The sequence below is a fragment of the Gossypium raimondii genome, chromosome 4 (assembly GCF_025698545.1).
Source record: "Gossypium raimondii isolate GPD5lz chromosome 4, ASM2569854v1, whole genome shotgun sequence".
Taxonomy (NCBI): Eukaryota; Viridiplantae; Streptophyta; class Magnoliopsida; order Malvales; family Malvaceae; genus Gossypium; species Gossypium raimondii.
The window spans coordinates 40760002-40774381 of NC_068568.1; the positions used below are offsets into that span (position 1 = coordinate 40760002).

Below are 14380 nucleotides of genomic sequence, written 5' to 3' on the forward strand. Positions count from 1 at the left end.
TTTATCAAATTATTAATTGTATTAATTGTTGTAATAAAATCTAACATTTGATTAGTAAATTTATCAAATTATTAATTGTATTAATTGTTGTAACAAAATCTAACATTTGATTAGTAAAACAAACTTGATGTTTTATTATTATTATTTTGTAACACTAGTCAAGGAAATGAAAGTAAATAAACTTAAAATAAAAACTATTATATTTTAAAAATAAAAATATATATTTAATATTTTTTGGTAGGGTAGGTAGCCTGAAGCCAAAAAACTTGCAGAGGCCGACCCATTTTTTAAACGGGCCTAAATTTTTGCCCAAGCCCATATTTCGGGCCTATATTTTTACCCAAACCCTCCCATATTTTGGGCGGGCCGTCGGGGCCGGGCCGCCCAGCCCATGGACAGGTCTACTACTAAGGTATTTGACTAAAAAAACCGTCCAACAAGGGGAATTAAAAGCCCAATTTCGGAACTTGATGTTGGCTGCCCAAAATTTGTTTTGGGATATTTAATTGAAGGTCCCTACAGTTGGAAAATAATCAAAATTCAGTCCAACAACTTCTTTGTTGAAATCGTCCACTCTATAGCTATTTTTAGGTTGAAATTCGAATTCAAATTGAGAAGACTTGGTCATCCCTTTTCCTTAAAGCATGGTCGACCACATAAGAGAGGGAAGGAAGGAAATTTAAACCTACTTTTAGTAAAATTAAACCTTTATCTTCACCTATAAGTACCTTGCCATTCCTCACTTTTCCATCATCCCTCATCACTCAACATTCATCTCTCACTTATATTAGTTTTCTCTCAATTTTTTTCCCTTTTTCCCTTGCATAGCCGCCCATCCCCTATCTGTTCTTTAGCCTCAAAAGCTTTTTCAAAGGCACTCTTTAGTCAGCTACCTTCTAAACCCTTAGCAAAAGAAGCTTTAATCAAAACGGATGAGTGCTTTAGTCAGAATAGATCCGAAAGGCTGCTAAACTGAGTAGAGTTGAGTACATCAATTAGAATAGATCCGAAAGGCTGCTGAACTGAGTAAACTCTTTCCTCTTTTCATTTATTTTAAACATGTTTACTTTGTATTTTATGTTTTTGACATCAACTATGAAGTTTTAATTCCTATCTGCTAGGATGATTATATTAATTTAATGAGATTTATTTAATTCATGTTAACATATTTTGTGCCTCAGTCGATTATGTTTTCAATTAATATCATGATGTATTTCATTCATACATGATTGGGTGCACTCAGATTAGCTGAGCGATCTTAACTAGACAACGACTAGTAGACGCATAATTGAAAAGTGCAATGCTTAATTTAGGTCATTAAAATCGACTAAGTTAAGGTTCATAATATCTTTAGTTAATTTTATTATCTTGCATGGTTTTTAGATTTATGTAATTAAACTATTGCAAACATCAATATCCCTGTATCCTTGCATAATTGCTAAGGAATCCTTAGTCTAATATGATCAGTAACATGCATATTTAACTAAATAAAACATCCGAGAGGACTTAATTTGGTTTCCAAACCCATAAGAGCTCAAGTTGCCATGGAAGTAATTCTGAACATGTTAGCATGATGAAAGTAAGTTGATTTTACAATTGGTTACATTTGGTATTGTGGCCATGTATGATTTGGAGCTTGAGTAGTTAGATGTAAAAACAAAGTTCTTGCATGGAGAACTTAAGAAAGATATTTACATGCAACAACTAGAGGGTTTTACAATCCTAGAAAATAAGAACTATGCTTGCTTGTTGAAAAAGTCCCTTTATGGTCTGAAATAGTCACCAAGGCAGTGGTATAAGAGGTTTGATTCATTTATGACTACTCATGATTTCAAAAGAAGTAGTTTTGACAGTTGTGTTTATTTTAAGAAAAACAATGATAGTTCATTTGTATATCTACTCCTTTATGTTGATGACATGTTGATAGCAGTCAAAGATAAATGAGAGATAAGAAAGGTAAAAGCCTAACTTAGTAAAGAAATTGAAATAAAAGATTTGGGAGCAGTAAAAAAGATACTTGGGATGGAGATTCTCAGAGATAAAAAAAAATGTAAATTGTACCTAAGTCAGAAAGGGTACATTGAGAAAGTTCTTTATAAGTTCAATATGCAAAGTGCGAAGCCTGTTAGTACTCCATTAACAACCCACTTCAGACTTTCATCGGCTTTGTCTCCGTGATTAAATGATGGGATTGACTACATGTCACATGTTCTATATTCTAGTGTAGTGGGATCTCTTATGTATGTTATGGTTTGCTTACATCCAAATTTATCATATGTAGTTAGTGCAGTTAGTAAATACATGGCTAATCCTAATAAACAACACTAGAAAGCAATTCAGTGGATTTTTATATACTTACAAAGTACTACTGATGTTTGCTTGCAGTTTAGAAAAACTAGAGATGGAGTCATTGAGTATGTTGATTCTGATTTTGCTGGAGACCTTGATAAAAAAGATCATTCACAGGGTATGTCTTTACTATTGGGGGTTGCACAATCATTTTGAAAGCCACTTTGTAAACTACAGTTGTTTTTTCTACTACTCACGTTGAGTACATAGCTATTACTAAGGCTTGTAAAGAAGATATTTGGTTAAAGGGACTCTTTGGTGAACTCAGTAAAGACCTTTAGATCAATACAGTGTTTTGTGATAGTTAGAGTGTCATCTTCCTTACGAAAAATCAAATGTTTCATGAGAGAACAAAGCATATTGATGTTCAATATCATTTTGTGAATGATATTATTGCTCGTGGAGATATTTTTGAGAGCAAAGTTAGTACTTATGAAAATCCTGTAGATATGATGACTAAGTCATTTCCTATAACCAAGTTTGAGTATTGTTTGGGCTTGGTTGATGTTTATTGTTGAAGAATACCCCTTAAGGGGTTTCATGGAAGAGGTGGAGAACTTGTTCATTGAGATTTCGAGGTGAAGAACTTGTTCGTTGAGAACTTGTGTCAAGGTGGAGATTGTTAGAGTTGAGTGACCCAAATCCTTATTAAAATAAAATACAGTGGTAAGATAAAATAAAAGTAAAGTAAAATCCATATAGAATTATACTTCTTTTGTTTGACATTGAATAGAATAATATTTTTCAACCTTTCTACACTTCATCTATTTGACATTGATTAGAATGAGTTTTTTTAACCTTTAAATAGATATAGCTGAAACTCCTCTTGTATCATTCGAATTTCAACATTAGTGAATTTTCTTCTCTTCTGCCCGTGGTTTTTCCCCGAAAGGGTTTCCATGTAAAATATGTGTGTTCTTATTTTTCTTTCTTTTTGCTTTGCGATTGTTCTATATTGTCATTATCGACGTTCAGTTTTACAGGTTAAATTTTACTATTACTTCTAATGCTTTACAAAAGTTGTGAAGTTAGTTCATGTACTTTAATTTGGTCATTTTTTACCCTTGTATTTTTCAAAATTTAAAATTTTAGTTCTCACCAAACAATAACTGTTAAATTCATTAAGTTAAGCTCTGCTATTTCGTAAATCTGATGTGGCAAACATATTATCATACGTGTAATGTCATGTCGAGCTTGTTATTTTCACTAAAAATCTAGTTAGTGAATTAACAACTATCATTAATGTCAAAATTGATAATTCAAAAGTTGAAAAATATAGAGAATTAGAATGACCCAATTAGAGAATATCTCAACAAAAAAATATTTTCAATACAAATTTTAGATGAAATAACCAAAATGCCCTTATGTGGAAAATTTGCATTTTAACCCTTTTTTACCACTTATTACATTTCCTTTACAACAAATTTGACACTTATCAAATTAAACCTTCATAAATCATATTTTCTCTCTAATATATGTCCATGGATGGTCAAAATTACACTTATTCCCTTTCAACAGTGAAAATGGAAAAGTTGCAAGTTGGTCATTATACTTTCCAATCTTTTCAAATTTAGTCCAAAAGTGATTTCCATTGTACTAATTCATATTTCAAGTCATTCTCATGCCAAATAATCATCAATACCTCATATTTTCTTGATTTGGTCGAAATGCATTTGTCCTCCAACTTCTCAAAATTTACAATTTGGTTAGTTTTCCACATTTTGACATTTACAATTTTCTACATCAATTTCCATATTCAATATCAATTTAATTCCTTATGAATTCTCTTTATCTTACTCATTTCCATATTTTCCTAAAAGTTCATTGAGCACGATCTCAAAACAGTACCAAATATTGTATAGGAAATTTTGGGGCGTTACAAGTCAAATTATGGTAAAAATAAAACCTACTATATGAGGCTTTGCCTTGTTGGCTTTAACTTTTTAGATACTACCTGCAATCTCTAATGGACATTTGGTAACGCAAAGATTTCTAGGGCTGTAAGATTGTTTGTCCCCTATGTGTTTCGCTTATAGAGTTTATTATATGTCGATCGTTAAGCAGTGACCTTCCTCGACACTAACTATTAAAATATTTGGCATGTGCCTGAGCATGAACTTTTTGGATTTCATCACTTTTTACAAACTTGTACGCCATCTCGTGGAGGGAGGATAATCTAGTAGGTGGCTTACTGATTAAATCATACTTCAAAAACTCGTAGCTTGTACTTGACACGAATGCTTGGATAGTGAAGTCATCTGACACCCCTATTTGTTATCATTGTCACAACATTAAACCTGTAGATGAATTCTCAAAGGGTTTCATCTTCTTGTTTTTTGGTTGACATGAGATAATTTGTAGATTGTTGCAGTATCTTGTTAGCCAAGAAACTGCTTGTAAACAAATCGACTAATGTTCAAATGCTCAAATAGAGTTTTTTTTAAAGTGATAAATACCAAACATTAGCAGAGTCCTTGAGAGTAATGGAAAATGCTCAACATTTAACTTTATCTAAGGTACTAAAAATGTTCATATAATTTTTGTAGTATTCCAAATAGCCTTGTAGGTTACCACGACCACCATAATTCACCTTGGGAAACTTGAACGTTTGGGGTACGTGGTGTAAAAACACTTTTGATGCTAAGGATTCGTTTGAATAATTCTAGGGTAAGTCGACTGATTCCCCTTTGTAGAATTCTTCAAAAGTATCCTTTCTTCAAATGTATTCTCATTCTCATAGCGAATTTGTTCTTGCCACTGGTTCACCACATAATTTTCATGTCGCAGTCTATGTTGTCCTTCATGAGATGATTGTACAGTCTTATCTTCCTACTCTCGAGGACTCTGCTGCTAACCATTTTTAGTGGCTCTTAGCTCTTCAATAACCTTTTCATTTTTTTCATTCCGTTGATCTATTTGGCACTGGCGTTTATATTTCTCTTGGAAAAGTCTTTGTCGTTCTTGGTTGATTCTTTATTGTGATGACAACTACTCCTCGAACACCTTTATTTTTTCCTACATTTTTTTAAACTATTGGGAGCTTGAGTGAATATTTTAAGAGGTTTGGTTACTTTGTGGGGCATTGGAGTGACTTTAGGGATATTGGTTGTAATACCAAAATAGTGGAAACTGATAATATATGCGTATAATGGATTCTAAGTTGTTTTCCTGGTGCTAGTTTAGGATTGGTCTTGGGTGGGATTTCTTATGGTTTTTACTTTTCAAGATGGGGATTCACCTCCCTAACGCCAAAGGTATCTGAAGCTTGTGAGCCATGAACGTCCACGCTCACTGTACCAATTGTTGATACTAAGAATTAACAATGTGGAAAGCCATCACTAGGTTAAAGGTGTCATGCGAGAAGAGTGAAAAAGAGAGATTGTTCAAGGGAAAAAGAGATAAGGAGTTTTTTTGTATCCCCATTTTCTATTGAGGTGAGAAGGATTTCATATGAGACGTTTGGAATGTCACGTGTTGACATCTTGAAACATTCCATACCTGACCCGATCGCCGGGTCTGAGTTACTGGATGCCACATTTGTTTTCGAAGCAACTATGATCTCAATACAATTTAATGTAACAATTTATACATACTATTTTATTCAATACTTCATTATAACATGTTATATAATCAATTCCAAGGTTAAAATAAGCTTACGGAAGCTCTTTTGATCACTTGAGGTTGAATAAGGACCAAAATAAAAAAAATTCAAACTATGGGGTTAATTTCATGACTTTGGGGGGTTCTAGGTTGCGACGTAACTCACTGTCCATTTCTCGTCATGAAATTAAGGACCCAACAGCGCGACGAGATATTTTGTTTTCACAAGGTCCATATGACGCTGATTCACAATCACCTAAACAATTTACCAATTACAACATTTGAATCATTCTTACCATATTATACCATTTACATACATAATGTACAACTAGATGTGCTCATGGGTTGGGCCTAGAAAAAAATTTCGGCCCAAATCCTAGGCCCGGGCCTGACCCGGCCAGAAATATGGGCCTGAGATTTTGTCCAGCCCACTGAAAAAATTCCTAAGCTTGAGCTGCCCTACCGACCTATTTTTAATAAAACACTAAAATTTTATTTTAAAAATAAAAATTTTTAAAAAGTATTTTAAAATATTTTAAAATTAAAAATAAAATATATATTTATTATATTCAGTAGGGGCAGTTGGGCCCGCCATAAAAGAAGGTTCGAGGTCCACACATTGGGCCTCATTTTTTTGCCCAAGCCCATATTTCGGGCCTATATTTTTACCCAAACCCTCCCATATTTCGGTGGGTCAGTTTGCCCAGCCGCCTACCATGAGCACCTCTATGTACAACCAAATGCTTAATTCAAGTTAACATTAGCTACTAATGTTCCAAAGTGACCATTTATGATACAAAAGTGACTCAAAACATAGGTACATGCCATCTACCGAGAACATAAGGAAACTTTATAAACTTGTTGAGTCGAAAGCTACGGATTAGATGCTAAATCACTTCTCGGGACTTTAAGATCCACCTAAACTTTCATTAGTTAATGGACTAATTTAGCAATTAGACTTTTTTGCTTTGATGGTTGGTGAAGGATGATGTATGTTTCCACAAAGTTAAGTTAAACATACTTATCTTTCAATAATTAAAGATTAATAATGCTGCTAATTGAGGCTAATTAATAGTTAAACTTGGTATAAAAAGAAAAATAAAAAGGAAATGAAAGACACACTCTCTTTCTTCCCAAAACCAATTCAAAGAAGAGGAAATAGGGTTGCCATTGTCCAAGCTTAGGTCTTTCAATTTCTAAGGCAATTTAAGTCATTTTCTTGTAATTTTTATGTTTTTGAGATCCTGGGAGCTTGATTTAGCTAACCCGTGGATCAATTTGTAAAATTGTTAAAGTTTACAAAAGTTTCCATTGTTGAATCTTGAAATTTTTGGTACTAAATTGATAGGTTTTGAGCTTAGCTATGAAAAGGGACTAGTTTGTAAAGAAAAATGAGTAAATTTTAACATAGGGACTTAAGTGCAATAATTTCAATTTTAGCATAAAATTTCTATAAATATAGGTTGTTGAGGTCTGTAGAAGGATGAGATTGAGATTGGTTTTAAAATTGAAGCTCAAATTTCAAATTTATAACAATTTCGATTTTAGGGACTAAATTGAATAAAATGAAAAACTTTAGGGAATATCTGATCAATGGAATTGAACAGATATATAGTTTAGTGTGTTGTTAAATGATGTTTTGAATTGATAATTGAATTATATTATGGTTTAGATCGAGATTTAAACCAATCAGAGGATATTCACAAAAAAAGGGAAAATTATGGATTAGTCCCTAACACCTTTTCAGTTTTCGCTTTTTCCAGGCAAGTTCATATAGAACTTATTATGTTAATTTTAATTATTTAAAAATTATAATATCTTGTTTTTAGTTGAATTGTTGTGGAAATGTTAAGTTGTAACACTACGTGGATTAAATTGCAAAGTATGTAATATAGAATATTTTTAATAAATATGTGGCAATTGATGGTTATGAAATATTTATATAGTAAAGCGATATGTATAAATGATTATATTAGAGATATCAAAATGAAAGTATATAGAACAATGCCATCAGAATTTAGTAAATGTTACAATACGAATAGCAAACTCGTTACCGTTTTAAAGGAATTGGGTGCTAATCAGGGACTACTTTATCAATGGTTAAGATCTAGTATATGTTGTGTATTTTCTACAGCTTGTACGAGCAACATCATATAGAGTTAACATAACAATCCTGACCTACAACTTATGAGAGAAGACCCAAATGATACATATTGGGTACTGGTTAGGGAATTAGTTATCGATGACTGAGATCCAGCATATGTTGCAGGTTCTCTACAACTTGTGTGAGCAAACCTGAGTTATACAACTTGTGTGAGCAAATTATATGTTATCGCTTGTGTGAGCAATTCAATCCTGAATATCTGAAACTAAATTATCATAGTTCTCCGGCAAAGATATAGACGAATTGATAAAAGAAATGGTTGAAAAATCTAATAAGAAACTTGGTTGACATGGTTTTAATATCGTATCAGTTGAAATGGTATAGCACTATATGGTATATATATGTGCTCTAAACACTTTGAGATTATTGTACTAATATGTAAATTTCATGATGGTTTTGTGAAATTGTACAAATAGTTTTACAGATATCAAAGGATTATAACGTTACGCATCTTTGAATTCCTATTGATTAAATGATATAATACTTAGGTAATTTTAGTTAAATCTCATATGAACTTACTAAGTATTTGATATACTTACTGTTGATTTGACTTATTGTAGATTTCTGACCGTGGAGTATGACGGTTAGATCACTTTGGAGCTTACACTATCCATCTCTCGTTTTGGTAGCCTTTTAATCATTTTGAGCTCAGTTATATGTGGCATGTACTTAGGAGTGTCAAGTTGTTTGTAATGTTAAACATGTTTGAGGCATAGTTGATTTTGAGCACTTATGATGATGTTAATTTGCCCATGTTCAAAGTGTTGGTATATTAATATGCATATATGGATATGTATTTATAATGAGTTTGGAATGCTTGATTTAACTTGTTGTTTTGAATGGATAAGTGATATGACATGGTATAAATAGGTGGAATGGTTTGGATTGATTCATGTATCTTTGTTGCGAATTGGTGCCAATTGTGGCATATTGGTTGAGATGTTCAAAAATATGTTCAAATGGTGTGTTTAGTATGAATTTGATATGTTTGGAGCAGGTATAGGTTGTGTTTAATGCAACCCTTTGGCTATTTTGAAAGATGATATGAAATAAGTGTTAAATGACCTTAAAATACCAAAAACAGGATTCACGTCGCAACACTGTATGGTGATCGTCCCGACGAGAAAAGGCCTGTAATGTCACGTTGAGACGAGAAACCTCGTCATTTCAACAAGGCCAAACAATGAGTGACATCACAACGTCGAACGGACTTACATCGTGATGTGACAAACTATTTTGTCGACGCCACGATGAGGAACTCCCTCACATCACGATGTCATTCTGAACTTTTGAAATCTTTGTAGTTTGGTTCTTATTAGATTTCGAGTCAATGTTTGAGCTTACGAAATCTCGTATAAAGCTCGGGAAAATTTTAATTTGTACTGAATGACTCATATGATGGTAATGCTTTTTGATTCAATTTATCCGTTGAATGTCTAAAACTATCTCGTTTTGTATTGTATCATTCTGTAGCTCAATCCCGACAATCGGGATAAGCTAGGAATGTTACAGTAATAGTCTTACCTTAATAGTTAATATGCAACAATCATGCATATATATATTGAACTCGAATAATAAAAGTACAAACCGAAATTGTCGTATTCGTCAATGACTCTTAACTTTCCTTTCCCTCGTGATAGTCTGACTTCATCTTTAGCTATATTTGATAATTCAATAATAGAAACAACATCAATTTACATCCAATTAAAATTCAAATACATAACCAAACATATTTTTCATTTTATTCAATTTAGTTTCTATATTCGAGATACACATATTTTCCAATATCTAACATCGGATTAAAATCGATTTCACATTGTTTCATTAGGGCCTTATACTTCTTATATATAACATAATTTCATGAAATTTTTCAATTTATTCAATTTATTCAATTTATTCAATTTATTCAATTTAGTCCCTAATGTTACAAAGTTACCTAGCAAGCTTAATTAGATTTCCAATTTAGTCCTTATCATGATCTAAGCTTATTAACTATCAAATTCAAGCCTATTTAGTCAATTTCTCTATAACAGTAACTTGCTAAGAACTTAACAATTGAACAAATTTATACATGGGCTAGCTAAATAAAAATTTCATGAATTTAGCTTAATTACCTTATACAATTTAATAGCCGAATTTTTGAACCAAGCTTGAGTTTTCTTCTTTCTTCGTAAGCTTGTACGGTTTGAATTAAAGAAAGAAGATGAAAACCTTCCACTTAGCTTAATATATATACTTAGATTAGGGTTAGTTAACCTTAATTAGTTTAACTAAATTCATTTAATTAAAGCATATTAATTACTATTTGGGATTATGAAAGCTTAGTAGTTTCATCATCATTCTCCACTAACAACATAAAAATAATGGTTTAATAACCATTTAGGCACTTTAGGTAATTGTTATCTAGGTCCCCATGCATTTTTTGAATTAAAACTATATAGCGATTAGAATTTTACAATTTAATCCTTGAGCTTTAATTAATTATTTTCTCGGTTAGATTACTTAACTGATCTATATATTTTCTTAATATCTTTATTAAACTTTATATTTCGCCTTTACAAACTCGATTTACAAAAATGAGATTTCGAAATCGCATTTTTCACCACTTAAAATCGGGTCGTTACACATCTTATTGGTGTATGAGTCACTTCTTTATTCCTTAGGAGGAGTAATGTGACCCTTTAAATTGGCGATGTGACAGTAAAGGGTAGCTTAACAAGTGATGATTGACTCATCATGATTGAAGTGCTCTAATAGAGGTGTCAAATGTCAATTGGTCTTGGTTCTAATGAAGGTGTCGAAGATGATATGCAGAGATGGTATAATATGAGCTCATGCCCAAACCCTACAAGGCAATAGAGGAATTCATGGAATATTTTGTTTTTTGGTTCAAAAATCAAATGCCATTCATGGTAGCAGGATTACGACGAAGTCTTCGTATTGGTGTTTACCTATTTATGTTTAAAAAAGAAGAAGAAGAAATCTCATCACAAAATTTGAGCACGGAATGTTTTAACCCAAACAGGTTTATCCGGAACAAGTTGTAGCACAGACAACTTACATTGATCCAATCAACGAGTCCCCCTAACATAAATTTGCATGAAAATAAGTTTTCACCCACTCACTTGGTCCGACGAAAGCAGGCCACAACCCAATAACATTAGACTATAGGCCTAATAAGGCCCATGGTATGAGGAATGGAGAAATATTTGTTGAAAATCTTTTGTCGTGGAATTAAAATCAGAAAGTAGGGAAACATAAGACAAAAATGATGAACTGCAAGTGTGGGGCCTCTCTTCATCTTCACCAACTGCATTTCATGTCTGAAACTGAAAATGAGAACACCCCAACTTCGCTAACTGTTCTTCTTGACCTAACCCATGCCTGCTGAGACTGCTTGCAATGTGCAATGGCTCCTTGAATGGGGCTCTCCATCTCTGCGTTTACACTGCTGCTTCGTTTAAGAACCAGCAAATGCTGTTGTCCATTTGAAGATCCAGATGAATGGCGTTTGCTGGCCATTGAAAACGATCTTCTATGTGCATTTCCACTCATGTCTTGCTCTAATGGAGCTTTCTTTGTTGATTTATAATTACCAAATAAATATCTGAGATAAACCCTAGAAGCCTTCTTCAGCTTTGAACCGATGGAGGATTGCTTTATCTGCTTAAGCTTTTTGGTCCATGATTTCTTCGGGTTTTCACCACTTCCGCCATTTGAATACTCCAGCTGATCTCCACTAGACTCGGAAGAAGGTGAGATGTCTTTCTTGTGAGGTTCGGTAATGGAGTTTTGCAGCAATTTTTGCACCATTTGCAGGCGAGGAGGAAGGTGAAGAGGAAGGAGTTTCCCCTTGTAAAAAAGCTCATCAGCTGGGGAATTTGTGGGCTCTTTTTCAATGGAAACTGAAGACATTTGGAACTCGAACTCTCTGCTTATGGGGTTGGAGACCATGTTCTTAGAACGTGAGCTCACTTCCATGTCAATGTATTCATCCTCTTCTTCCTCTTCAAGGTTATTTGAGAAGTGGCTTAGTGCCGCCATTTTCAGAAGCTTAAGCAGAGCTTCGTGAGGAGGAGAGGCAATGGAGTTTAGGCAACAAAAAAGCGATGGCGACAGAGGGTGTATATACACAATACTTCATCAACTGAGTGTTGTGTATAGGTTTCACTCTTGTTTAAATTTAAGGATGTGCGGTCCTCTGGGTTGACTTTGGATATGTGGGAAACCATGATTCTGATATAGCTCCCCACATATTTCCAATGAATTTAATTTAGGAGTAAGACAAAAGAGTGTGCATTATTGAAAAGCAGTGGAATCAGGAATGTGTGGAAAATGAATAAAAAAGGTTAGTGTAAGAGTAATGCTGACAATAAAAAGTGTGATCCAACAGCTAAAGTTGGGTTTTACTGGATTTCAGGGGTTTGTTTGTCATTGGGGATTCAAGTAATCCACATCTCTCTCCTTCAAATCATCCCATTTCTCAATTCTCTTTTTCTTCATTCTTCTCAATTTGGTTTTCAATTCAATAAATTGATTTTCACATTTTATAAGTGATTATACAAACTTCAGCTTCCTTGCATTCATTTTAGTCTTTAACCTGTCCTTTTAGTGTTTTTTTTTTAAATTTAAAATTACATTATATGTATAGATTATATTATAAGGTCTGATGTACACAACTTTTTTAATGACATATGTGTAATTTTAGGTTGAATTATTATATCTTTCATATTAATTTTAAATAAATATTTTTAAAATTTTAAGTAACATTTAAAAGAATTAGATAAAATGTGAAATTTTATATAATTTTATGTAAGAAAACAAAACAAAAATAAAAATAAAAATTTCAAAAATATGAAAAAAAACTAAAAAGCTTTAAAAAAATTTCTCTTTTGTAATTATATATTCTTTCAATATTTTAGGAAATTTAAATAACTTTTTCAATTTACTAATTAATTTTGTTTCTCTAGAGATGCATGGGTTAAGAATTTTTTAATTTTAATATATATAAAGTTTATCTATTATCTCTTAAATAATTTAAACTATAATGATAATTTTAATATATTAAAATTAATATTATCTCTTTACAATTATATAAGAAATTAATTAATATATAAATTAAAAAATCAGTCATATACCCAAAAACTTTAAAATTATTTTAAATAATAATATTTTAATTTTTTTCATTTTTAACATATATTTTTCTATGTTTTTACTTTGAAATTTTTTCTATGTGTCATTATTTTTTTTGAAGATTTTAAATATTAAATTAAAAATAAATTATATTTTAATTAATATAAAGATACTAGTTAAATAATAAATAGAAGAGGATGAAAGAATACATGAGTTGTCGAAAAGAATACATGATGGGCACTTGGATGATGGGTGAGAATACAGATGAGAAATTGTGGACGACAACACCCAATCATAACTCAACACACTTTTTTTAAAAAATAAATAAATTTTTATTTCTTTTTGTATGTGTTTTGTTTTTGTTGATTTGCATTATTCCCTCCTTCACTCCCCACTATTACCCACTAAACAATATATTCTGCAATCATGCCCAAAAAACAAATCTAAATACTTTGGAGTGGTTGTATGTGTTTTTGGTTTATGAATAAACAAACCCCAAGGAAAATACATCTCAACTAATGTTTCTACCTCTTCATCTTTTCCAACTTGTTTCCTCACCATACCACTTCAAAGGAGGTCGCTGTCTCAATTTTTTTATTTGTTTCCTTTTTTATTCTATGTAACCACCTTCCTCGGAAGTTCTCGTTAAGTCATCTTTTTGTATTAAGGAAGGGTTTGCTCAGTTAAAAGTTTTTAAATACTTATCACATGAATCGTCACCGAATCACATTAAGATTCACTCAAAAATTTCTCTTGTTATATCTGATAAAATTTTTCATAATTCTATTACTAACTAGCCGCACCTTAATAAAGCACTCCATGAATCTACTATCAACTATTCATAACTCTACTATCGACCCTACAAGATAGGACATGTATTCAAAAGGGTCCATACCAAGTTCTTCTATATAAGTTGCCTCCATCTCCATGAAGAGTCCAAGCACTCAACACTCCTAATTAACCTCCAATTTAAGCACCCAAACACCCTCTAAATTCCACTAGTGGCTCCAAAACACTTTGTATCAAAGTTGTATTTAGTTATAAAAAACTCATATAATTATTTACTATAATATTAAAATATTATTTTAAATAACATTTATAATTAAATTTAAATAAATAACAAATAATTATACA

General features: G+C 32.1%; 1 protein-coding gene across 1 annotated transcript; it reads right to left on the bottom strand.

The window, feature by feature from the left end:
- Positions 1-11100: 11100 nt before the first annotated feature.
- LOC105779257 (probable membrane-associated kinase regulator 4) lies at positions 11101-12303 on the bottom strand. The gene has a single exon (XM_012603023.2). It carries the CDS (start codon positions 12155-12157, stop codon positions 11417-11419), a length of 741 nt encoding a protein of 246 aa, XP_012458477.1. The 5' UTR covers positions 12158-12303; the 3' UTR covers positions 11101-11416.
- Between the last annotated feature and the right edge of the window lie 2077 nt (positions 12304-14380).